General features: G+C 36.7%; 1 protein-coding gene across 1 annotated transcript; it reads left to right on the top strand.

Annotated features, from left to right (window-relative positions):
• Positions 1 to 22,244: 22,244 nt before the first annotated feature.
• On the top strand, positions 22,245 to 23,192 carry LOC311593852 (olfactory receptor 2J3-like; the record flags this gene model as incomplete). Its single annotated transcript, XM_084775241.1, has 1 exon — positions 22,245 to 23,192. The coding sequence occupies exon 1, from the start codon at positions 22,254 to 22,256 to the stop codon at positions 23,190 to 23,192; it is 939 nt and encodes a 312-aa protein (XP_084631367.1). The 5' UTR covers positions 22,245 to 22,253.
• Between the last annotated feature and the right edge of the window lie 2,917 nt (positions 23,193 to 26,109).

Below are 26,109 nucleotides of genomic sequence, written 5' to 3' on the forward strand. Positions count from 1 at the left end.
GAGTCCAACTTAGTTTTCTCTCCATATAAGACCAAAAAAAAACTTATAACCAACTCCTGATGAAAATAAGTATCTGTACATGAAAAACAGCAAACAGAAACGTACCCAACCCCCCTTTGAGGAAATGGAATACAGTTCTCTTAAGATTTCTTCAGGCTGATTTAGGGTGAATAATACCTTTGAAGGGGCCCAAATAACATTGGGGAAAATGGTTAAGTAAGCCAGAGATAGCATTTGGGGTCCATTTTCTAAATGTTGAGAAATTCCAGGATTAACAGAAGTCCTGTGTGGGACATTCTGAAATGCTAGACCAATTGGGATCAGAATGAAGGAGAAATAAACATGTTTTTGTTTAGATCCCAAGTGGGGGATGAGAAAAAGACTTGTAAGAGAGCAGATGATGTTTATCCCCTTAGAAGTCGAACCACCTTGTGGGGAAGATTGGTTGTTACCAGCTGAAAAAAATCCTTGAACAAATTGTGAGAGGAGATATAAATGTGAGCCAAAAACAGGAGATGGGGCCTTTGGAGACTTGGGATAGTTTGGCTATTGATCGCTCCACTTCAAGATGCTCCTAGAGAGAATGGCACAAGGGAAGGCTGTGGCTCTGGGTTCCAATTGCTCCAGGTTCCAGCAGAAGAAATCCTGCTGACTATGCCAGGAGAATCATTCCTCAGAATTGATATCCATAAGGTTTCATTCTTTTGTTCTTTAATCTCCTTTTCCTATTGTTTAGGTTAGTCAGATTATAAGTGAGGTACGCTCAGTTAATAAATTCATAATAAAATATAATTGTTAAGAAAATGGGAGCCTACATAAGAAGCTTTCTACAACACTGTCCTAGAAAGCTGTCCTGTTCTGGTGAATAACAGCAGCCTAGGTGCCTAGGGTTGGAACATGAAGAATGCAGATTGTCACCATTCACATGCTGAGAGAAATGAATCCTGCCAAGTCTGACCAGCTCCAGTGTTCAGTTCTCTTGTTCTGAAAACATAATTTCTCACAAGCATTATACAGTTCTAAAATTATAATGGTGGTTCCTAACACACACCTTGTTTGATCAGCAGGACAGCAGTGACTATTCAACAACCTAAGGACCTACCTGAGAACCACAAAACACCAACACTGGTGACCCACAGGTGAGGAGCAAGGTTGGGTCTGGCCTCTGCCAGCAAAGCCACAAAGTCCCCTGTCCCCACAGAAACTGCCGCACAACCTCCAAAGGCTGGCACCACATGCCTGGCTGCTGGGCAGCTCTGGAACTCCCTGTGGCACAGAAGTAGCTGGGGACTGCAAAATCACAAGCATCCGTGGGTTCTAGAACTGAGCAGATCCCACAATTGGGACCACAAGTAATATTTTTATTCTTTTTGTAAGTAATTTTTCTATGTTTCTTTGTAAAAATGATAGCTTAACATACAGAAGAAACGATACCTATTTTATTCTAGCATATAAGAACATACTGATTTATGTACTGTTTACCACACCATATTAGGCAAAATGAATAACAAAAACATCCAACATTAGTTTCTACCCTTTTCTTCTTTTTAGTTAAACATTTTTATACAATTTATTTTGATCATGTTTTTCACTTCCCTGAACTCCTTCTAGATTCTTTCCACCTCCTACCCACCCAAATTTATGTTTCCTCTTTCTTAAAAAAAAAAAACCATACAGAAACAAACTTCAAAACAAACATACATGCAAACAAGAAAACAAACAAAAAACCCTAGTAAGATAAAAAGACCAAAACAAGAATTGTACAAACACAAGCAACTGGCTTTTGTTGGCCAATTACTCCTAGAGTGTAATTGATATACCCAATATCACTCCATGGGATGAAACTAATTTTCCTGTTAGCAAATAGCTTCTTGGTTAGAGGTGGGATTTTGTGTTCATGACCCCTTTTCAGTGCTGGAACTTTGTCTGGTTTGAACTTGTACAGGTCTTACCCATGCTGCTACAGTATCTATAAGATTCACATGTGCATTTAATCATGATTACCACTAGATTACATTCATCATGTTCTTTTCTTTTGACAGAGAAATGTAACTGTGATGAGGTGATGTTTCACTTCCAGATCGTTTGGTAATTAATTTTGTCACCTGCTACATGGGCCAAATTTAACATTGTCATGTTGGAAAGATTGTCAAGTATTTCAGTTCATATTCCTAACTAACACAAATGTTTTTTTATGTTCACATGGCTATTTTGTAGAGTATCTTAAGCTTAGGAAATATTTTTTTTTCTAAAAAGTGTAGAAAACAATGATATAAAATGTATAGAAAATGAAGTAAATTGTTTGAGAGGGAGAAAAATATTTTAGTTACATAAGAACTGATAAGAAAACATGTGGGTTATTATTGTTTTTTTTATTTTATTATGAAGCAAATAAGAGGTACAGACCAATTTTCTCATGAACATAGACTTAAAAAGGCTACAAAACACTTGTGATCTGAATTCAGGATCACATTAAAAATCATACAATGTGTCCAGGTTGGTTCTATTTCTGGAAGAGAAAGGTAGTTCAGCATCTGCAGACATTAGTCTCTACAGAAAACAGAACAAAACATGAACGCCACACACACACACACACACACACACACACACACACACACACACTAAATCAGCCTACACACTGTCATTTAAATAGTTGAACAACAGCTGTCTCACACCTAAAAAGCGTGAAATCTCTGTGGTTTCTCAGTCTATAAGGCAAGGTGCCATAGTACTTGTAGTAGTCACACAACAGCTGTCTCACACAGGGGATGACAGTCCACAAGGCTGGGTGTCCTAATAGTTCCAATCTGGGGCTGAAACTTGGAGGGGTCTTGGAGATCCACTGGTCCTCAGGCCATGCTGGAAGCCTGGAAAACTTGTCCTAACATCAGCAAAGAGATGAGCAGCAGTAGCAAGAGGGTAAATTATCTCATCAGTGAAAGGGAGGGCAGTGACCAAAAGGCAAACAATCTTCCTTCCTTCCTTCCTTCCTTCCTTCCTTCCTTCCTTCCTTCCTTCCTCCCTCCCTTCCTTCCTTCCTTCCTTCCTTCCTTCCTCCCTCCTTCTTTTCTCTCTCTCTCTCTCTCTCTCTCTCTCTCTCTCTCTCTCTCTCTCTCTCTCCCCCAATTTAGGCTGCCACCCAAAGGTGACATTCATTTATAAATTAAGGCAATCAAGACAATTCCACAATTGAGGATCCCTGCTTAGGTGGTTCAAAGTTGTGGCAAATTGGCTTTAAAACCAACAATCACAATGTGCAAATTAAACATATACTATTAATAGACTATTGGCAAAAATAATATAATCATCGTAAAAGATGAGAAAAAGCATCTGCCAATGTGCAACAGCTTCACGAAGAAATTAAGGATAGATGGAACATACCTCAAATAATAAAAGCTACACATGTGACAAATGCATAGATGTTATTCTAAATATGGGAAATTGAGAGCATCACTTCTAACATCTGTAACAAGACAAAGGTGACAACCCTTCCTACTCTTATTGAATACAACAATCAGTTTTAGTTTGAGCAATAAAATGAGAGAAAGATACAAAGTAGATAAAAATTAGGAAGTAAGAAGTTAGCTTTGCCTATTTGTAAATGACATGATCCTGTACTGAAAATCTCCCATAGAGTCACCAGAAAATTTTTTAGATATGATAAAAAAACTTCCAATAAAGTTGCCTGGCACAAAATCAATATACAGAATCAATAATTTTATTTATATCTATAACTAACTTGGTGAGAAAATATTGAAAAATATCTCACTTATAATTACTTAAAAATAACATAGCTAGGAAAAAACGTAACTAAGGACATAGCCGTAGATGACCTCTAACAAGGAAATCTTTATGATCTATAAAAGAAGTGGAAGAAGACACTAGATGATGGAATGATCTGCCATGCTGAGAGAACCGCAGGAATAATGTCATGAAAATGGCTTACTAAAGAAGGAATTTACAGAGTCAACGCAATTCCTTCATTTGAGGAAGTGTTGGTGTTAGCTCTTCTTTGATGATCTCGTAGAATTCACCAGTGAATCCACTTTGTTTTGGGCAAAAAAAAAATTTTTGTAATCTCAGCTGGTCTCTAACTTGCAGCATTTTTTTCTTGCTTTTGCCTACATAGTGCTGGGTTTTCGGGTGTGTGCCATCACACCCAACTACATATGTCCTTTTATATCCACTTGTGTTGATTTATGAAGTAAAGATTTTGTTTTGTTTTACTTTTTTGCTCTTGCCACAGCTTGATAGCAAGTGGGGCACAACTAGCTTTTCAGGATATATGATGCCCTCTTGTGGCCTCGGTGGGTAGCTGCACTCATTCACACACATACTAACACACATACACATCACTTAATGGATTGTGAAACAATATTTTAACTTAAAATTGAGGATTTCACACAAGTATTGTTTTCACATTATGTTCAACCACCACTCTCTGCTCTCAGTGTCCCTTCATATCCTCATTTCCTCTCAAATTCATGATTTCCTTAGTAACTATTATTTATTTAGTTACACACCCTCCCTCAATAAGGCCCTTTAATGTTTCTCATATAGGCACGTTATTAAGGCTGAGTACTTGGGATTTGGTGATCTACGAGGAAGCTTGTCCAGTTGGTGGGAGGGGGGAATGGAGTCTCCCACTCTCTGCAGTCGACTGGCAGTAACTCTTCATGTCAAGTGCCTTTTAAAGATAGTAACAAGCCAGACGTGGTGACTCGTTACTCCTAGCACTTGGGAAGAAGAAGCAGACTGATCTCTGAGGTAGAGGCTAACCAGATCTATACAGTGAGTTCCAGCCAGCCAGGACCACATAGTGAGACTCTGTCTCAAAAAAGATAAACAAACAAACAAACAAATAAATAAAGTAACGAACAGCTTTTGGAGAAGTTTTGTTCATGATAAAGAAACACAAAGTAAGTGGCTTTCTCATAGGCTTCAACCTATATCCTGATGTATTGGTTCACTTTTTGCAGTCCACCACCATTGACTCATCCTTATCTACAAAAGTCCATGGATTCATTGAAGTAAAGACTTTCATTATTTAGTTCCTATACATGTGCCCTTTTGATATTTTTTTATTAATTCCTTAAATTTACTTGACTTTTCTATTTCTTCAGGTCAACTTTGGTTATTAGTTATCAGAAGAGCTACACCGTCTTGGCTTTCATTCTTTAGCTTTTTTTTCTGTGGGGGTCTTTGGCAGTGATGGGCATTTCTTAGAGATAACAGATATTTGGACCTTATTTCTTAATGTAGTCATCTAGTCTGCATCTTTTAACTGGAGAGCTAAGGCTGTTTACAATTATTTACTAAAATCCTGTAATTTTGTTGGTTTTTTTTGTGGTTGGTTGCATTATTTTCCATTCTATTTATTCTTTATTATTGGTAGGTGTTTGCTGGTTTATTGTTCAGGGGACAATGGACGTCTTCTTATCTCTTCCCTGTTCACCCATTCCTCTCACAGAATATCTAGGAATGAACCCTAACCCAGAAGGTAGATAACATTTACAAAGAAAGTTTTAGGTTATTGAAGAAAAACCAAGAAAACACTAGATGATAGAAGGACTGTTCATGACGATAGACGGGCCAAAAGAGTAGTACTCTGTGCATTGGGGAAATAGAAGAGGGAGAGTGGAGGGGAGGTGAATATTAACGGGACTGTGATTGGTTCAGCTCCAGACTTTAGTGGAGGTTACCTCTGTAGTGTGAGTTGATAGTATTTGCTCCCTGAGTACTGCTCTCACTGAAATCCATGCAATTGCATAGGCATGGAAACACACACACAATATAACACTGCAAAACAGCATCAATAAAGAAAAAAACAATGACTTGAATCATAACAATTTCTTTTTCTTCTTGTTCAACCTTAGATCCTTTTGTCATGTCTTGCAACATCAGCTCCTTTCTGGCTCTCCTGCTTATCTGCTCTGTGGTTTTGACCTTGAGAATCTCCATAAACATGTGAGCCAGTACCTTAAAACCCCACTGCTTCACATGCTTGCTCATTTATCCCCTGGTTCTGTTTCTCTAGGACAATGGCTGCAGATGCAAATTTTGGCTATTGTCTTTCTGCTTATAAGAATACTTTTCAGGTGCCCTGACTTGGAGTTAGAGGCCTTCTTCTAGAGTTTTCTCTCCCTCTGCTTTAGAGCCTAGCTGTGCTATTTTGGTCATTCCAATTGTGTTAGACTCTGGCCTGAGAGAGGATGGAAACCTCTGGTGTTTCCTTAAGTTCTTATAGTTTCCCCCCAATCTGGCTGCTCATCTTTATTTTCCAATTTGCTCAAGCAGGCTCCATAGGTTGCTCAGGTTTTATGGATACATTGTATGGAATAGTCAGAGTGAGTTTAATTATGCCACCAGTAATTAGAACCTTTATTTTTATACTTTAAAGCTTTAAATGAAATAAAATAAACAGTGCTTAAATTTCCCAGATGTAGTTTCTAGTCTTGTTTTAATGTTGAGATTGCTAGCCACTGTGAAAATAGGCATTAGAAACATCATCCTGTTGAGACTTTCAGTTGGAAGACATGGGTTTTAAGTTGGAAAAATATGACTGAATACCAGCACATTTCTGTAAGGGCTTTCTGTTTGAAGACAGGTTATTATGTTAGCTTACTGAGGACAACTGCTTCTAGAAGGTTCATTGTTTGTGACTATATTTAATATGGTTAATTCATATATAAACTCATTTAACATTCATAACAGCATGAGGGTCCTGCAATTATCATCACAACTCAACTTACAAACAGCTGAGTTCCAGAATCTTTACTCAGGCTAGAATTGTTTTCTCTGGCCATATACCTAATGATTTGTGGGACTTTGTCCACAGATCTATGCTAAGATCTGTAGTCTTAGCATCTATATTGAAAATTAGCATTTATATTGAAAATTATAAACAGAGATTATTGACTTGGGTTTTTCTGTTTTTTGTTCTTTTGTTTGCTTGTTTTTGAGACAGGGTTTCTCTGTGTAGCCCTGGCTGTCCTGGAACTTGCTCTGTAGACCAGGCTGGCCTCAAATTTGGAGACCCACCAGGCTCTGCCTCCTGAGTGCCTGGCTGATTGTTGTTTAGTGAAAAAAGACTGGATAGATCTATTATGAATCTTATTGTTCTAACCATTTTAAACATAAAGCAAAATGTAACATTTTGGAATTTGAATTCTTTTTTCAGTGGAAAGTGGAAGTCACCAGCACAATCTCTCTAAAAGACTGCTAATATGTACTGAGATTGTATTCCCTGACATTTGTACTGGGAAGTAATGCACTCGCTGTACACGGAACAAAGACAGCTGATTACAGCCTTCAGTTTCCACGTTTCATGCAACTAGAAATGGTCTCCTGGAGATTAGCTTTTGTGAAGAAAGTTTGTTCTACTAGTGGGTCCCTAGGTGGCTCATTAGGGAGCTCTCAGACAATCAGGCTATTAAGGTGATATAAACGTTTTAATAAGGTCAGCAAGTGCATAACTGCTAAGGTACAAAACTTTCCTCTGAAGAGTTAGGAGATTTGATGGGCCACACACTAATCATCCTTAGGGGCAGCTTCCTTGTTAAGTAGCTCTGGTGCCTCTGTCTCAATTTTGTTTCAAAGTTTTAGCAACTACTCCCAGAAGAGGCCTTTGGGGGCAAACCACTTAATAACAGTAGTGAGACAAACTCTCTGAAAGTTTAAGTTCTCCTCAGAGAAAAAGAAATAGGTAACTGTGCACAAACCTCCAGTCAACTGTACACAAGAGTCTTTTCTGTTGAAAAAGGAAAAAAATTAAAGAAACCTCAGAGGAAGGATAGCAAGTTACCAAGAAGAGACTCGATATTCTAAGATCATATATCGGGGGAGGAGGTCTCCCTCAATCACAGACATAGGGGAGGGGAGAAGGGGGGAAGTGGGAGGGAGGGAAGAATGAGAGGAAACAGGGGAAGGGCTAACAATCGAGATGTAATATGAATAAATTAATAAAAAATGTAAAGCAAAAAAAAAAAAGAAAAAAAAAAGAAACCTCGAAGCTGCTTACTTTTTCACTAAGGCCACTTATACTAGAATGAATAAACGCTGAAACTGTATCGATAGGAAATACATGCACGTACACAGATGTGTGTGGAAATATATGTATATATCACTACAACAAATGAAAAATTATATGTATACACATATATGTCTATGTATATGTATACATACTTATTTATTTATTCATTTTATTTAGCTTGTTATTTAGGTATCCTAAAGATTTGCTACAACAATTATGTCATAGTTTTTTCCTGTTGCTGTAATAAAATGCCCTGGAAAGAGAAACTTAAAGAAGAAAGATATGTTAGTCAGGGTTTTTAGAAGAGTATAAACTGAAAATATTGTTAGATTGGATTACATGGTATGTTCTGAATAGCGCAACAATGGCTATTTTCACACTGGAAAGGCTGAGATCAGTAGATGCTCAGTCCAGGAGGCCTGGGTGTTTCAGTGGTCTCAGTCTGGCTCTGAAGGCCTGGGGACACTCGGAGAATCAAATGTCTTCAGTTCATGTCGAAAAGCCAAAGAGGCTGAGTTTTGATGTCAGCAAAGAATGAAAGCACCCTTAGCAGGGTAGATGAACTTAAACACAGAAAAAATTAACTTAATTCCAAATACAGTTAAATCAGCAACTGGATAAATCATCACAGAAAGGTTTACTTTGGCCACAGTTCCAGACTGTGGTTCGTCTTTCTCCTGAAATCATAGTGGTGGAAGTTTGGGGCAGCTGGGCACATTGTATCCACAGTCAGAAGCAGAGAGCGATGAGAGCTTGTGCTCATTTTACTTTCTCATTTATTATTGCACATAACTCCTATGTTACACTGATTTGAAAAGATATAGTTCCGAACCCACATGGTAGGGTCAAACAGCTGGAACGTGATTCACACAGTGAGCACAGACTCAGAGATGATAAAGGTGCCCTTCACCCCTACAAAACAAGGCAATGAGATCCTAACCCAGCAAGAGGTCCTCTGGCCCTTGAGGATAAGAACCTTATCTGATTTGATATGAGGAATGGCTTACTTTCTAGTGACCACACAGGATTGTTTCAACTGCCACTAGAAACCTGAGAGGGGCCTTTGTGTGCTGATTGATTCCATGGGCAGCAATCAAGACCCTTTCCCCCTCCTTGATCTGGGGAACAATTTCTTCATTTCAGAAGGGCAGTGCCCTGGCAATAGTATCTATCCTTCAGGCTCTCAGAAGAGGGTAGCTTTCCCTCAGTAAAGTATGTGCACCTGCTATCCTTACTGATGCTGCTGTAGAAGGAAGGGACGATCGGGCTCCATCAGAAGTGGCAGGACTTTGTAAGATGGCCTCCAGATCTTCACCTGTGCCTCACCATGCTTAGCTACAGTTTCTGTTTTAAGACCAATTAGAAACCCATAATGTCAATGATTAAGGAGCTAGGTCCTGGCCACTGGCAGCCACCTCTGGACAATGGCATCTTGGACTGTCCAGGCCAGGATTGCTCACTTTTTCATTGAAGAGATGCAGATGTCAAATTCATAGACAGCATCTCACAACACCTGCCCACCACGTTTCGCCTCCTCACGTAGTTGTTCAGGTCAGGTCTGCATTGTACCAGCTGCTGAAGCAATTCTCCAGGTTCAGCCACTGAAATAGAAGTCATCCATTGTACATAACACATGTTATATCCCACATGGGTCTACTAGGCACCTCAGCAAAAGGCAGCTAGGAAATCAATCAACTGTTAATAGAAAATGTGCTATATGCCTCAGAATTTGATAAGAAACACCATGTTAATATCAAAGGTTTGAAGAAAGATTTTTTAAATCACTTGGCATCATGCTAAGAAAATTATAAACCAATGTCCTTTGTATTTTGTATAACCAATCTATATTACGTACAGGAAGTAACTCAAAAGGTACCCAAAGAAATGAAATATGGGAAGTGGATGTGTTTCATTTTGCAGAATTTGGAAAAGTAAAATATGTGCATCATACCATAGATACATATTCAGGATTTCAATGGGCAACTGCTTTAAGTTCTGAAAACTGACTCTGTAATTACATATTCAGTAAAAGTTACAGCATTATAGGGATAACTGTACAATTTGAGAAGAAGAATGATCCACCATATGTCTCTAGCAAAATAAACAGTATTTTTGTATTAAAAATAGTTAAGAGATTTGAAATATTTTAAGTAATTTTAAAGCGTTAGTATAAATCAAACTTACTTTATAAATCTCTAAGAGTTGATGTTATTGGAGCTAAGATAAAAAATTTGAGAAATGCAGTGGTATCCCATGACTTTAATCATAGGAGAGACAGGGAGATCACTATGAGCTAGTTTGTTTGTAAATTCTAGAGTGACAAGGAACAGGGTGGTGGAGGGTCACACTTTTAATTCCAGAACTTGGGAGGCATACACCTTCAGTCACACGACTCAGGAGATAGAAAAAATGCAGATATCTGAGTTCAAGGCAAGCTAGACACAGATCAAGTGCCAAGTAGAGAAAAACAATCCAGTTGTGGTGGTTCACACTTTTAATCCCAGCACTTGGAAGGCGCATGCCTTAGGTCTCAACACTTGGGAGAAAGAGGCAGGCAAATAGGAATTACAGTGATTTAATTTTAAAAGTCACTTGAAAAAGGCAGGCTGAAATTTAATCTAAATGAAATATACATAAATGTATATTTAATTTCAAAATTACAACTGAACTTTAAAAAATTTTCAGTAGAGAGACAGTACTCTTCTATTGCCAAAATACATTTTGTCCTAGGAAAGATATAGCCCACCAAAAAAAGGTTAGGGTTGGGGCATGGTTTTGTTTTTATCTTTCCGGAAGAATAAAAACATCCAACTACAGAATCCTGCCATCACTAGACAAATGAAACATCTGAAGAAAAAGGATGGATTATCAAGAGAAAAACTGACAAGGAAGAGAGTAAATTGGCTAAGTGGTATTGCCCACCTCCATCTTGTCTCTTCTGCACTCTACAGACATTAGTGGCAAATGGGCTTTTTGAGGTCCCAATTCCATTAAAAAAGTAATGATGATTTTGGTGTTGGAGCTTTTCACTCTCCTTCTCTACACCTATGCGTGTTTGTTAAAGGAAAATCCAAACTCTTTGTCTCATATTGTAAAGGCCACCTGGTATCAAAAAAAAGGAAACAAAGGGGTCATTCTATTGCCATCAGTCTCATACTGCTCTGATTTTCATTTTACTCTCTAATTTTCTTAATGTATATTATCTCAAAATTTATGACACACACATATCTGTAATTTTGTCATGATATTAGTAGTTGTATAGAGTTGTATAGCTAATTTTATAAACAAACTTCATCAACCTTTCTGTACTTAGGAGTTACTCTAACTAAGCAAGTGAAGGACTTGTTTGAAAAAAATTTCAAAACTCTAAAGAAAGAGATTGAAGATGACATGAGAAGATGGAAGGATCTTCCTTGCTCATGGATCGGGAGAATTAACATAATAAAAATGGCCCTATCCATGAGCAAGGTAGATCCTTCCATCTTCTCATGTCATCTTCAATCTCTTTCTTTAGGGTTTTGAAATTTTTTTCAAACAGGTCCTTCACTTCTTTAGTAAGAGTAACTCCTAAGTACTTTATATTACTTGTGGCTAATGAGAAGGGTGTAGTTTTCCTAATTTCTTCCTCTGCAAGCTTGTCATTTGTGTATAGGAAGGCTACAGACTTTTTTGAGTTAATTTTGTATCCAGCCAATTTGCTGAAGGTGTTTATCAGCTGTAAGAGTTCTCTGGTGGAATTTTGAGGGTCACTTATGTAGACTATCATATCATCTGCAAATAGGGATAATTTGACTTCCTCCTTTCCCATTTGAATACCCTTGATCTCCTTATGTTGTCTTATTGCTCTGGCTAGAACTTCGAGTACTATATTGAAGAGATATGGAGAGAGTGGGCAGCCTTGCCTTGTTCCTGATTTTAGAGGAATTTCCTTGAGTATCTCACCATTTACTTTGATTTTGGCTATTGGCTTCCTATATATAGCCTTTATTATGTTGAGGAAAGTGCCTTGTATTCCCGATCTCTCTAAAACCCTTAATCATCAGGGAAATGCAAGTCAAAACAACGCTGAGATTCCATCTTACACCCATCAGAATGGCTAAGATCAAAAATTCAAGCGACACCACATGCTGGCGAGGATGTGGGGAGAGAGGAATACTCCTTCATTGCTGGTGGGAATGCAAACTAGTACAACCACTTTGGAAATCTATCTGGTGCTATCTCAGAAAAATGGGAATAGGGCTTCCTCAAGACCCAGCTATTCCACTCCTTGGAATATACCCAGAAGATGCTCCAGCACACAGCAAGAAAATTTGCTCAACCATGTTCATAGCAGCCTTATTCATAATAGCCAGAACATGGAAACAGCCTAAGTGTCCCTCAATAGAAGAATGGATAAAGAAACTGTGGTACATATACACTATGGAATACTATTCAGCTATTAAAAACAAGGAATTCCCAAAATTTGTGGATAAATGGATTGAGCTAGAAATGATCATAATGAGTGAGTTAACTCAGAAGCAGAAAGACTCAAATGGTATATATTCACTTATATCTGCATATTAGCCCAAGGGGCATGTCCCACGAAAGCCTTCACTTACCAGGAAACAGAGACAGAGGAGAGGACATTCTAGTGGGACTCTAGATGTGAGATTCATGAGAGAAAGGCAAAGTAGAACGACCCAGAGGGTCCTAGGAGCCTACAAGTAGAACATTATGATAGGCAGATTTGGGCACAGGGGTCCCACTCAAACTAGGCACCAGACAAGGACAATACAGGCGGTAAACCTTAAACCCCTACCCAGATCTAGACAATGGACAGAATACTCTCCACAGTAGAGTGGAGAGTGGGATATTACTTTCTCACACACTCTGGTGCCTCACCTCTGACCATGTCCCCTGGACGGGGAGACCTGATGGTACTCAGAGGAAGGACAGCAGGTTACCAAGAAGAGACTTGATACCCTATGATCATATAGAGGGGGAGGTAATCCCCCTCAGGAACTGTCATAGGGGAGGGGAATAAGGGGAAAATGGGAGGGAAGGAAGAATGGGAGGATACAAGGGATGGGATAACCATTGAGATGTAACAAGAATAAATTAATAATAAAAAAAATTGGAAAAAAAATAAAAAAAAATAAAAAAATAAAAATGGCCATCCTACCAAAAGCAATCTACAGATTCAATGCAATCCCTATCAAAATACCTACACAATTTTTTAAAGACATTGAAAGTTCAATTCTGAACTTCATATGGAAAAACCAAAAACCCAGAATAGCTAAAACAATCTTGTACAATAAAAGGTGCTCTGAAGGAGTCTCCATACCTGATCTCAAACTGTACTATAAAACAATAGTAATTAAAACAGCATGGTACTGGCACAGCAACAGGCTGGTTGATCAGTGGAATCGAATCAAAGACCCTGCTATGAATCCACACACATATGGTCATTTCATGTGTGAGTTGAAGCAAGTAATTAGAATCAAAATTTGTTATTGCACTAACCAAGGACAATACAAGTAGTAAACATCGAACCCCTACTCCGATCTAGCCAATGGACAGGACCTTCTCCAAAGTTATGTGGAGAGTGGGGACTGACTCTGACATGAACTTTGGTGCCCCATATTTGACCATCTCCCCTTGGTGGGGAGGCCTGATGGCATTCAGAGAAAGAATAGGAAGGCTACCAAGATGAGACTTGATAGCCTATGACCATATAGAGGGGGAGAAGGTCCCCTTGATCATAGACCTTGGGGAGGGGAATAGGGTGAAAGAAGGAGGGAGAGAGGAACAGGAGGATACAAGTGATGGGATAACAATTGAGTTGTAATCTGAATAAATTAATTAAATAAAAAAGAAATAGGGGAAGACTTAAATGCAATAGTAAAATTAAAATAATCCAATGATTATATGGACGAAAATTTATTTTCTTGCTCTGAATGTTCAAATTTGCCTTGAAGTTTGAAGTTTTTTTAAAAAGTTGGTTAACAGGGTTGAAGAGATTACACAGACTATAACACTTCAAAGAATGCAGAGAAATGGAAAGGAAACACGAAGAAAAAGTTATGTCGGTAACCAGAATATCACTTATTCCTGGAGTCTCTAGAGAGCTCAGAGATTAATTTTACACAAATTCATAAATTCAAGTCATGAATGATGAATTTTACAAGAAGAATATTCTAACCCGCAGAGAATAGATTATTGTAATTTTCCAGCGTCACATCCATGTACAATACCCTCTGAGCACAGCTGAAACATTGCCATTCCTCCTCTGGTCATGTTTGCTGTTTAGAGAATTTCTGAGTCTAAAGTTATGGATTATGATAAGGAATATTTTCTTTTTCTGTGGTCACTGGAAGGTTTATTAACTGATTCCATGTTCTTCCTCCTCCTTCAGATAATTTCTTTAGAATTTACATAGTTATTTTTCAGCTGTTGAATGTAATTCAGTAGTGTATACAAATAGACTTATAAATCTCTTTGTAGTGCCAAATTAAAACTATTTTCACTCCTATTTAATGCATATGTTTCTTTTTTATGTCTTTTAGATATTAACATCTTTCAAAGGATCCTTTCATTTAACTTGTCAATGTCTATGAGGGTTGATCTAGTGCCACCATGTATCCAGACGTTAATTAATTGCTTGTCCCTAGACATTCTTACTGTTCTAAAAGCAAATTCACATGTAACCAGAAATGATGTTTGTGAATCTTGCCTCCAATTAACCCCTGTTCATTTCAACCAATGAAATGCCTGTACCTGGACAGAGCAGAAGTGAGGTAGCAGGGCTAACATTTGCAAGCTTAGGCAGAACCGATGATCATAGGACAAGAATGTGAGAAGGACCAGGACAGAACAGGAAGAAAGAAAAAGACCAAGTCTCCACCATGTGGGCTGGGAGGCATTGACTCTTAGGATCAGTGTTGAAGAGAAGTAGCCTTGATGAAAAGAATAAGAAATTATTTATGTAATTATGTATGGGAAGTAGCTCAGATAGGAGGGATCAAAGCAAATGGCGTGGGATGTGGGGCTGGGAGGTAACAAGGTAGCTTAAGGGGTTTATATCTGGCCAGCCCCAGGTTTAAGGTACATTAAAAACATAACAGGTATCTGTGTCTTTTTTGATATGGTAGCTGGTTAGAAAATAACTACAATAATACTTATATAGATTAGTAATAGATTACTAATTACCAATTTCCCACAACAAATGCCATTATTCATTCTATTTTTTCAACATTTGTAAACTATTTAGTAAGCCCGTTTTTTATTTATTTAATAAGATTTGTATCCCCACATTTTGATCCACTGAAAGTTTGTTGGTTTTGCCATCATCAAAGTAACAAGTTTTGTTTTAACTTTTTTTCCCATATATATATTTCTTTTAAAAAAATTTTATTGTTAATTTATTCTTGTTACATCTCAATGGTTATCCCCTCCCTTATAACCTCCCATTCTTCCCTCCCTCCCATTTTCCCCTTATTCCCCTCCCCTATGACTGTTCCTGAGGGTGATTACCTCCCCCTGTATATGCTCATAGGGTATCAAGTCTCTTCTTGGTAGCCTGCTGTCCTTCCTCTGAGTGCCACCAGGTCTCCCCCTCCAGGGGACGTGGTCAAATATGCAGCATTAGAGTACATGTGAAAGTCATACCCCACTCTCCACTCAACTGTGGAGAATGTCCTGTTCACTGGCTAGATCTGGGTAGGGGTTTGAAGTTTATGTATTGTCCTTGGCTGGTGCCTTAGTTTGAGCGGGACCCCTGGGCCCAAATCTGCCTATCATAATGTTCTACTTGTAGGTTTCTGGGAACCTGTGGATCCTTGTACTTTGCTATTCTCCTGTGCTTCTCTCATCTAGAGCCCCAATAGTTTTAACTTTTAAGAAAATATTTCACTGTTTTAAAATAGGTTTCTGCTTTATATTTTGTATTGTATCTTTGCTGTGTTTTGAGTTTAGTTAATCTTTTTTTTTTATGTTTTAAGATAGAAACCAAAATCATTTTGTTAGAAATTTCTTCATTTTTAGTCGTGTATTTGATTACATGTGAATGCAATGCATATGTAGTATGAACAAATGTTATGAGTTTCATTATGACACTTTAAAACATGGCCATAGAAGAAGCCCAGCTGCTGTAGGCACTTGCTTCTACTTATGTTTAGCGGACTCTGATCCCCGAGGCACATGGTGGAAGGGGGAGAACTGTCTTCTATAGGTGGTCCATACACTCCCATTAGTTTGTGTGCTACAGCACATACACTCATGGACATACACAATGCATAAGTTAATTTACTTTTTAAATTTTTAAATAGCTCCAATGGTTCTCTTTCTCTTAGTTCCTTGTGGTCTCACTTTTACTTTCTTGTCTTCTTAAGTTATCCCTTCATTTACAAAAGGAAATATGCAATATTATTTAAGCCAGTTTATTTCTTTAACATAATGATCATTTCAGTTTCATTAATTTTCATGCAAACAAGATTTTTACAATGGGATATTCATTAGCCTAAGCATTTAAAGCTGTATGTTTCTCTCCAAACCCAAATGTAGCTACATCTCATACATTTATATTTTGCATTTCTTTTTTTTGCCTAATATTAAAATATATTTTAATTTTCTGTCTATACAAGGTGTCACAGTGTACGATATCATAAAATGAAGCAAAACAAATGTGTGATGAATATGAAAATCACATAAATGTGGAAGCCTCTGATTACCTAGTCATATGCGTCTAGATCCTCTACTGTTTCCTATATAAATCACATAAACTTAAATGTTGTGGTCTGGGGAATAGTTAATGTCAGAAAGTCCTGTGTTCTCAGCTCGCACATGTTTCTAAGTATAGGTTATCAGCCTCCTGAGCTGGAGCCCTTTTTGGTCCACAGATGACATAGATTCACACGACGTGAGCATGGTAGACCACTACCCAAGGATTCTTCACCTTGAAAAAAAACCAAATAGTGTCAAAGACTTCTTTCATTTTTCTGTTCTAGAGTCTATCTACCCACTGTAATTTTCACAACATAAATAGCACTTGAATCAATAAAGAAACCTACCACTTCTTGAAAGTCATTTTCATAGACTGCTTTACAAGTTAGGTTTATACATATTTTGTTGATATTGTTAACACTTAGGATGAAAATTACATGGAGAAGAAGAAAGCATTTACTTTGATTAGATTAGGAATGTTTTATTTCCTAGAGATATGCCCATGCCTGACAACTTTATCTATTTCTCTCACTATTCATTTCTAACATTTTTGTTGTAGTGTCATAAACAGAAAATTAATGTAAGAAAATGCAAATGAACACTTTTCTTCAGCAGAAGACTTTACAACAAAATGAACTCGCTATAATCAATGAACATATAGGAGATGAGGGTGAAAAAGATAATAACTGTTGTGGTGTTAAACCTTTAAGGAACCTGGTTATTGTCCATACAAAACACCGTAGTGAGGAGATTGGCAAGACACCAAAAACTAGAGTTTCAATGATGGCAGTACCATGACCACAGATGACGACATGCGGAAATGTTACAATTTTCGCAGTGGTGATAGTGCTGATGGGAAACCAGATTGAGTTACGTGACGGTCTCACCTGGATACTAGATAATGATGCAATATTTTTTTAAAATAAGATGCTCATGGGAAAGAACAGTCTAGAAACGCAGACAAGAGACACTGAAAACCCACTTGTGTGAGAAGCCAGAAAGCTAAACTGAATGCAAGAAAGTATTCCTGCTTCCTAGGAGGGTGGAACAAGTAGCATATGGGAACATTTATCAAAAGAGTTATCTCAGACAGAAATTCATAGAATCCTTCCAGAACTCACCATTCTAAAGCTGTTCCATATTCTCATCTCTGGGGAAGATGAGTAGACACAGGGAAAAGGGCATGATTAGCGACTTCAAAAGGGGCCGACCACAGCAGAGATAACAAGGTAACTGGAAGGTTCTGCACAGAAGACACTAAGTAACCTCTGAGACACACAATGTTGAGCAGAGTTGTTAATTTTGTCTGTGAACAATTTCAAGCTTTTGTTTCTATATGTTATTTTTCCAGACATAAAAATGTTTTAACAAATTTATCATGAGGAAACGGGGTGGATCTGGGGGAGAGGGAAACTGGGAAGACTTGAAGTCCGGAACTGCAAAATATTCAACACTTCTAAAAGTGAGAAAATTTGCTGCTTTGCATATTTTCATTTTGTAACCAGAATATATCCACATTTTTATTTTATTAATCATAAATAATCCAAAAACATGTTTCTGTGCAGGCAACTATTATATTATCATAAGAAAAATTAGAAAACACTTTAATGATGAATTAAATAACACTAGTAATTTTATGACCTTATTGTATCAAATCCATATGTTGACATAGTAAGATTGCATTTAAAAACAGTGTTTTAGAGGGCATTGGATTTTTTCATTTATTTTACTTTGGGGATTATTTTAATAGATCTGCTTAATTCAATCTATTATTTTCAGTGTTATAGCTAGTACTTATCTTGACAAAATGAGAATAAGTGGCCCCTAGTACCATATCAGTATTGGCATCCTCACTGGTGCTACTGTATTATACAGTGCTATGAATTCTCACCTGTAGAATGTATAGTTCCCCAAAAGCTAATGCAAGTGAAAATGTATGAAAATAATATATTAAGCAAGAACTAAATACCACTTTCTACAACACAACTCCCAGTAATCCATATACCATATTCTCACCATTTATCACACAATTCAGAGTATCCTAACATTAATTGTATTGTGGAGAAAATAATACAAGACTGCTTTTAAAATACCATCCTGGAATTAAAACATCTTATATGTCCATATTTCTCATAAAATTGATATTTTAAAAAAATCCACATCATGTGCTAGTGCCCTGTAGATTGATGAAAGTTAAAATTTGTTTATCGACTTTGGTGAGCAATATGTCTGTTACAAGATATGGGGGAAAGTACAATCTGCTCTAGCACAGGGTATTGGACTTTCACCATATTCTGATAACTGCTGGATTCTTCTGATATCCACAAGGTTAGCATCACTCTTTAACTTCCTCCAAAACAAAGCAGAGACATTTAAAACTATTAAGTATCCATATAATAATATTTATTTTGTTAAAAAATATTTAATATTAAATTATTAGTACATTATGGTGATGGGAAATGATGAATAGCTGCTCATAGTGATGGTTTTTTTTTTATGTGCATGAAGTGTTGGTAAATTCAGTGTTATCTGAGGTTGATAAGAGTTTATCTATGACATTTGTGCACTAAAAAGAATGGAAATAAATATAACACAAATTTTATTTAACATTTTAAGAAAAATAAAAGGCAGAATTTATTTACAAAACATTAGTTATAATTAAATAAACATACTATAATGGTAATAATAGGCAACATGTAGTGAACCTGTTGACTCACACATTGGACTTTACACACATTAGACAGATTCAAATAAGAGCTCAATTTAAGTGAAGCAAGGCTAACTGTTTTAAAAAATATTGAATGTCTTTGTTCTACCCTGAAACAATATTATTTCACTAATTAAATTTCAATTTTTAGTCTGATGTGTTGTTATGGGGAAGCTATTCCTGAGAAAAAGACTAACGAACACAATTCCTTGTGGGTCATTAATTGACTCTTTGGGATATTTATTCCTATTAGCCCAGTTAAAGAAGTCAAGTCAGATTTGTCATTATTTTCACAAGCCTCATTTAAAATTAGACAATAACCATTCCTTAATATACTGAATGTTCTAATATTCTATTGTGGATACAAACAAACACTTTATGAGCTATAGTGGTACTAAGTGATAATCCTAGAGGCTCAACTCTCTTAACATGATGTAATAAGAATCAGAGGCAGAACTAGTTATGCTGGTTCCTTTAAGGAGACCAAACCCACCTGCCAGTCATCATACAGGTGAAGAATGGAAGGAAGACGGCACATAGAATATGGGCAGACTCATGATGGCAGTGAATGAGATTTAAGCATTGCTTGAGCACTAACTGGTAAACGTTAGAGATGAGACTGATGATGGGGAGCAGACAGCACTGCTTCTTCTATAATTCTGACTTCCACAAGAGGAGGGAATTTATCTACAGGTGATAAAAGAATTAAAAAAAATAAAATCTCTATTTCCCAGACTTATAATAATAATAAAATAAAACCACAAGTTCTTTCACTTTCTTTTTTGTGGTTAATAAGTTTTGTTCCTTATCACAGCTTCTAGGGATGATCTCTTGATCTCTTGATGAAAATGCTAATGATAGTCCATATGAAATAGAGACCTACAAATGCCACTTGGTTAGCCAACCAAGATTATGAAGTTGCGAGGTCACTGTATAAGGAAGATCACACTTGCCAAAGAGCGAGTAACTGCAGTTTCTCATGATGGATAATGCTCTATTCTAAAGAAATTCACAAAGACATCTTGGCGCCTCCCAACAGTGAGCCCTCCCTAAAGGGATCTCCTTGACTTACTATATTACTAGTGTTATTTTGGGTATATCTTTTAGGAAAATTCCTCTTATGGTGTGCTGAGTGATTGTCCTGACTAGCTACTGAGTTATAGAAAGTGATTATTTACATTATATGTACTCTTATGAATTGTGATATTAAGTCACATTTTATTATCAGGTCCAAATTTTTTCCTTGTTTTTTTTTCCTTTATTAATTTATTCTTGTTACATCTCAATGGTTATCCCATCCCTTGTATCCTCCCATTCTTCCCTCCCTCCCATTTTCCCCTTATTCCCCTCTCCTATGACTGTTCCTGAGGGGGATTACCTCCCCCTGTATATGCTCATATCAGATCCAAATTTAATGTTCCCAATTTATCTATGCTCCCTAGGCAGGATGTGAGCAAACTTTCTCCACTGGCCCCATTAGGTAATTTCATTCATATTCATGAATTAATGGGTTTATGGGCCTCTTTGTTCCTGTTTATATTTAAATTTTATTTTATGGTTATAAACAGGCTTAGTGTAAACAAATAGATCATTAAATAAGCTTTTTTCTGTACTATATCTAACTAGGGTTACTATGTTTTACATTATATAAGTATTTAGAAATTACTGTTAAATGTGATATGTTCCCTACACAGGTAGTATCTGCATAGTCACCAAGAAAGCAACTGTTATGTTTTCTATCATCACATAAGTGGAAATAACCTGGGAACAATGGAAACAAATTTGAAGAAATTTACTTGTTAGCAATATTAATTTGTCTTATGAAAATTACCTTCCCTCTTCAGGTTAGACATTTATCCAATTATCATTTACTCACTTGTTACCCTAAGATGAATGAGTTTATATGCACTATGTCACTTTCTTTTGTAAAATATAAACAGCCACATAAAACATGTTTTTGTACATCCTTTTAATAGCATTTTATTGAAGAACACTCCACATTTACAGAACAAGTATAAAAGTACTGAAAATAATCATTTACCTTTATCTTTACTGTACCATACCACAAACTTTCAAATTAAAACCCTTTGCCTCCTCTCTCACCTTTGCATCATCTATTTTGTGTCCATCTATCCAGTCATGGTCTTTCAAACATCTGTCTTTTATCACCATTTATTAATCTATCATCGATAATGCATCAGCATCAATCATCATCATCATATAATCCATAATAATTTGTTTCTTAAGTCTTTATTGTTCGAATTCACTTGCATCTTCTGGGAAGAAGTATCATTTCAATGACTTAATGTCCTTTTCAAAATATCCCAAAGCCAGCCATATAGTATTAATTTCTCAAAACACTGGTGACATTCTCTTGAATCACATGATTATGAAGGAATCCACTAGATCTCTGTATGACAAGACCTCCTGATTTTCTATTTGTAATTAATAACCAATATGTGAAAGGATTATATAGACTTTGCAATTATATTTTCCCTTGGAAAATGTACTAACAATTTTGCATCATTTCCTGTCAGTAATGTCATTTAATTTATCAATAATTTGGCTTCCAGTAACTGGGAATCTTTCACCTTTACCACTCATTGACTTTCATATATATGAAGTAAATGTGCATATGAATATATGAGGTATATGAGGTATATGTATAAGTATATGGATATATACATAAATGTATATATTACTATATATAAAACCATTCTAATAATTTATATTTTTAATCACTTATTGTGACTCATTTTCTTCAAGTAAAATTTTTTTCTAGAACTGAAGATAAAACAAGTGAGAAAATGAGCAATGGTCGAAAAATTCAATACAAGTTCTGGAGACTATTTTATTCTTCTGGGATTTTCTAAATGGCCTAATGTGGAAGTCGTTCTCTTCATGGTGATATTGATATTCTACTTGATGACACTGATAGGCAATCTGTTCATTATTGTCCTGTCACACTTAGACTCCCACCTGCACACCCCTATGTACTTCTTCCTCTCGAACCTCTCTGCTCTGGATCTCTGCTACACCACTAGCTCTGTCCCTCAGCTGCTGTTCAACCTCTGGGGTCCACAGAAGACAATACCTTATGCTGGTTGTATGCTGCAACTCTATTTAGTCCTTGCCTTTGGTACCACAGAATGTGTTCTGTTGGTGGTGATGTCCTATGACCGCTATGCAGCTGTGTGCAAACCCTTGCATTACTCTGTCCTCATGAATCCTCGTTTCTGCCACCTGATGGCTGCAGCTTCCTGGGTCAGTGGCTTTACTACATCAGCACTTCATTCCTCCTTTACCTTCTGGGTTCCCCTGTGTGGGCATCGCCAAGTGGACCACTTCTTCTGTGAAGTCCCAGCGCTGTTGAGGTTGTCCTGTGTTGACACCCGTGCAAATGAGCTGACCCTCATGGTCATGAGTGCTGTTTTTGTTGTTATTCCACTTATTCTCATCCTGAGCTCCTATGGTGCCATTGCATGGACTGTCCTGAGAATGCAGTCAAACGCTCGAGTTCAGAAAGTTGTTGGGACCTGTGGATCCCATCTTACTGTTGTATCTCTCTTTTTCATTCCAATCATGTGCATTTATCTTCAGCCTCCAACAGAAAAGTCACAAGATCAAGCCAAGTTTATTGCCCTCTTCTATACTGTTGTCACACCCAGCCTGAACCCGCTCATCTATACCCTAAGGAACAAAGATGTGAGAGGGGCCGTAAGGAAGCTGACTGGGTGTGAGAGGGAGGTGTGAACGACGCCTCCCAGTGTGCGGTCTTTGATAAGAAGATCCAACCGGTCATTAAAGACACTTAATCATTTTACAATCTTTTTGGGGCACTAAATCATAAAACAAAATACAGAGATTAAATTATTTGAATAAAAACACCTTTTTTTTCAAAATATAGAATTATATGAAAAGCTTAGCCAGTGAATCTCATAACTTTCCACTTTTTATAGTATAAATATAAATATGTTTCACATGATTCTTTTGTTCATCTGTCTACCCTGAAACATATTCCCTACTGACTGTAATGCAGAATTTTAATATGTGTTTAATATCTTTTAGATTTTGAGATTCTTGGTACTTTAGATGGATGTGCTATATCTGTTGACCAAATAGAGATATCTTACGGATGAAATTGCAATTTAAGATAAAAGAGGATATACCCTTAAACAATTTGGTTTTTCATGGTGAACATGCTAACAAATTAAGGTCATTTCTAAAATAATTCCAGAAAGTTTGGCAATAAATCTTTAATATAAATGTCTACTGCTAAGTGTGTGGATGATGATGTTAGTAATTAAAATAGAGCAAAGAAATAAACCACTTAATTTTTAGTGAGCTTAGGGACATGGTAAGTTAGGTTTCATGGATAAACCAGGGTAACTTACAGTTCTACTTCTCTATCAACACCTTGTTTTTTAAAAATATCATTGTATTTTAGTTCTTTGGTATGGTGCACTGGATTTTAAATGAAAATATTAAAATGTCTAGTGTTACTGGGGTATAATTCACACAGAACTGCATGCAAACAAAGGCCACTGTGTGGTTTTATGTATATGAACATGTTAGTGTTATATAACATAAATCATATTATACCACAGTATACATATTATACTATACTACAAACACAAAATTATACACACACACACCACATACAAGCAACACACAACACACACATAACACACACACACACACACAAATATGAGAGAGAGACAGAGACAGAAAAATAGTGTATGTCCTTGGTCAAATAGATGTTTTAATTTTTTTCTTCCATAGGTAGTTTTTTGTATATGCATGTAGTGATATAAATGTCTATGTAAAAATAAAAAATATTTAGTATTAAAAAATAAAATTTCCTTCCAGTCTCTATATGTTTTCTTCTTTTAAAAAGACTTTCAAAAATGCATTATTTTTGTTTTTGGGAAAAATGCTTTGTTTTGTTTTTACAAAATTAGGCTCTTAGAGTTTTCATTGAGATTATATTAAATTTATGGAACAGTTTGGGAAGAACTGCATCCCAAAGACCTTTTCTATTCTGAGAAAGAAATCTTTTATCATTATTTTCTAGTGATATATATATCACAATATATATAATATATACACACACATATATATATGTTTTATATATATATATGTATATATATATATATATATATATATATATATATTGACCTTTGAGTGTTGCATGGTTTTTAATGCCACTGTTAGCTGGCTTTTGTAAACTGGCTTGTATCCTGTGACAGTGATGACTGCACAGTTCATTTGTAGTTTGAATAAATTTATCTAAATATGCATGTGTGTAATGTGATGGCAAGTCTGTATCTGTGTTCACTTGTGGCTAGTATCATGTGTGTGCACATAAATGTGGAGACTAAAGGTTTATTTCAGATGTCTTCTTCAATCGCCATCTACTTTTATTTATTGAAGCAAAGTCTGCCGTTGCATCCATGTCACTAATGCTGAAGAGTCTGGGTAGCTAGCTTGCTCTGCTTACAGATATATTCCCATGTTTTCCTATTAAAACTTATACAATCTTTTCCTTGAAGACTATAGCTCTTCATTTTTCAATATTTATTTATTTTCCATTTTTTGTTCCAGAGTCACTAATATAATATCTATCACATACTTTAGGCTACAGTCATTTCATGTTAAGTCATGACCAATTGCAAAAAATATCACACGTTTTGGATGAGTCAACCTGTAACTTATCTGGGAGCCTTCTTCCTGATAAGTAACTTTCAGTCAGAGTGTTAAACATGTTATACAAAGTTCCTCCCTGTTGTTCACAAGACTCCTATGCATTGCTCAATGTTTTGCTGTGAGTGTCAGGATCTTCAAAGCGCCTCTGGGTGGAGCCCCTCAGAGGACAACTCGGTTAGGCTTCTGTCCGCAGAGTGTTGTTGATATTGTCAGGCGTTGGCTCTTTCCCATGAGGCGGGTCTTGGGTTGGGCCAGGCATTGTTTGGACATTCCCCCAATCTCTGCTCTGTCTGTTCTATCTTTATCCCTGCACACCTTATAGGCAGGGTGAGCTTTGGGTTGAAGTCTTGTGGATGAATTGATGTTGTCCTTCCTCTACTAGAAGACTTGTCTAGTTAGTGGGTGTCTTTTTTAATCTCTATGGCCCTTGATACTAGGAGTCTCTTATAAACCCTTTCAATAAAAGTTTTAAGTTAACTGCCTGTTGCAGATTTTTATGTATCTTAATTATACCCAATAAAGTTATAAATATTGAGGTATAGAGAGTTTACAGAATAGACTTAAAAATCTTGAGATAAAGTTTATACTTTAACAAAAGTTTTAGAGAGTTAAATAAAAACCAAAGGAATATAAGATACTTAGCAGTGATCTCCACTGGAAATAGCTTACAGTTTTTAGCTGTTTTAAACCACATAGCATCTTTTCCAGGACTGGTTTGTTTTATTCTCTGTTCCATGTCAGTGACATATGGCCTGCCTGGTGGAGGACAAAAATTAGAAAACATTTAAACAAGCATGCTTGACTTGACAGAAGGTGGGCCATCGCCCAACTCCAAAGACAGCTTTTTATTAAAGTAGAAGAGCATAAAACACTATGTTACTATTATTTATACCAAAAAGACACCCGAATCCCTGAAAAACTGAGTCCAATGACGAGACAGAAGGACCAGAGCAAGAGAGAACAA

This window comes from Acomys minous (genome assembly GCF_964271855.1).
Source record: "Acomys minous genome assembly, chromosome: 3".
NCBI classification, from domain to species: domain Eukaryota; kingdom Metazoa; phylum Chordata; class Mammalia; order Rodentia; family Muridae; genus Acomys; species Acomys minous.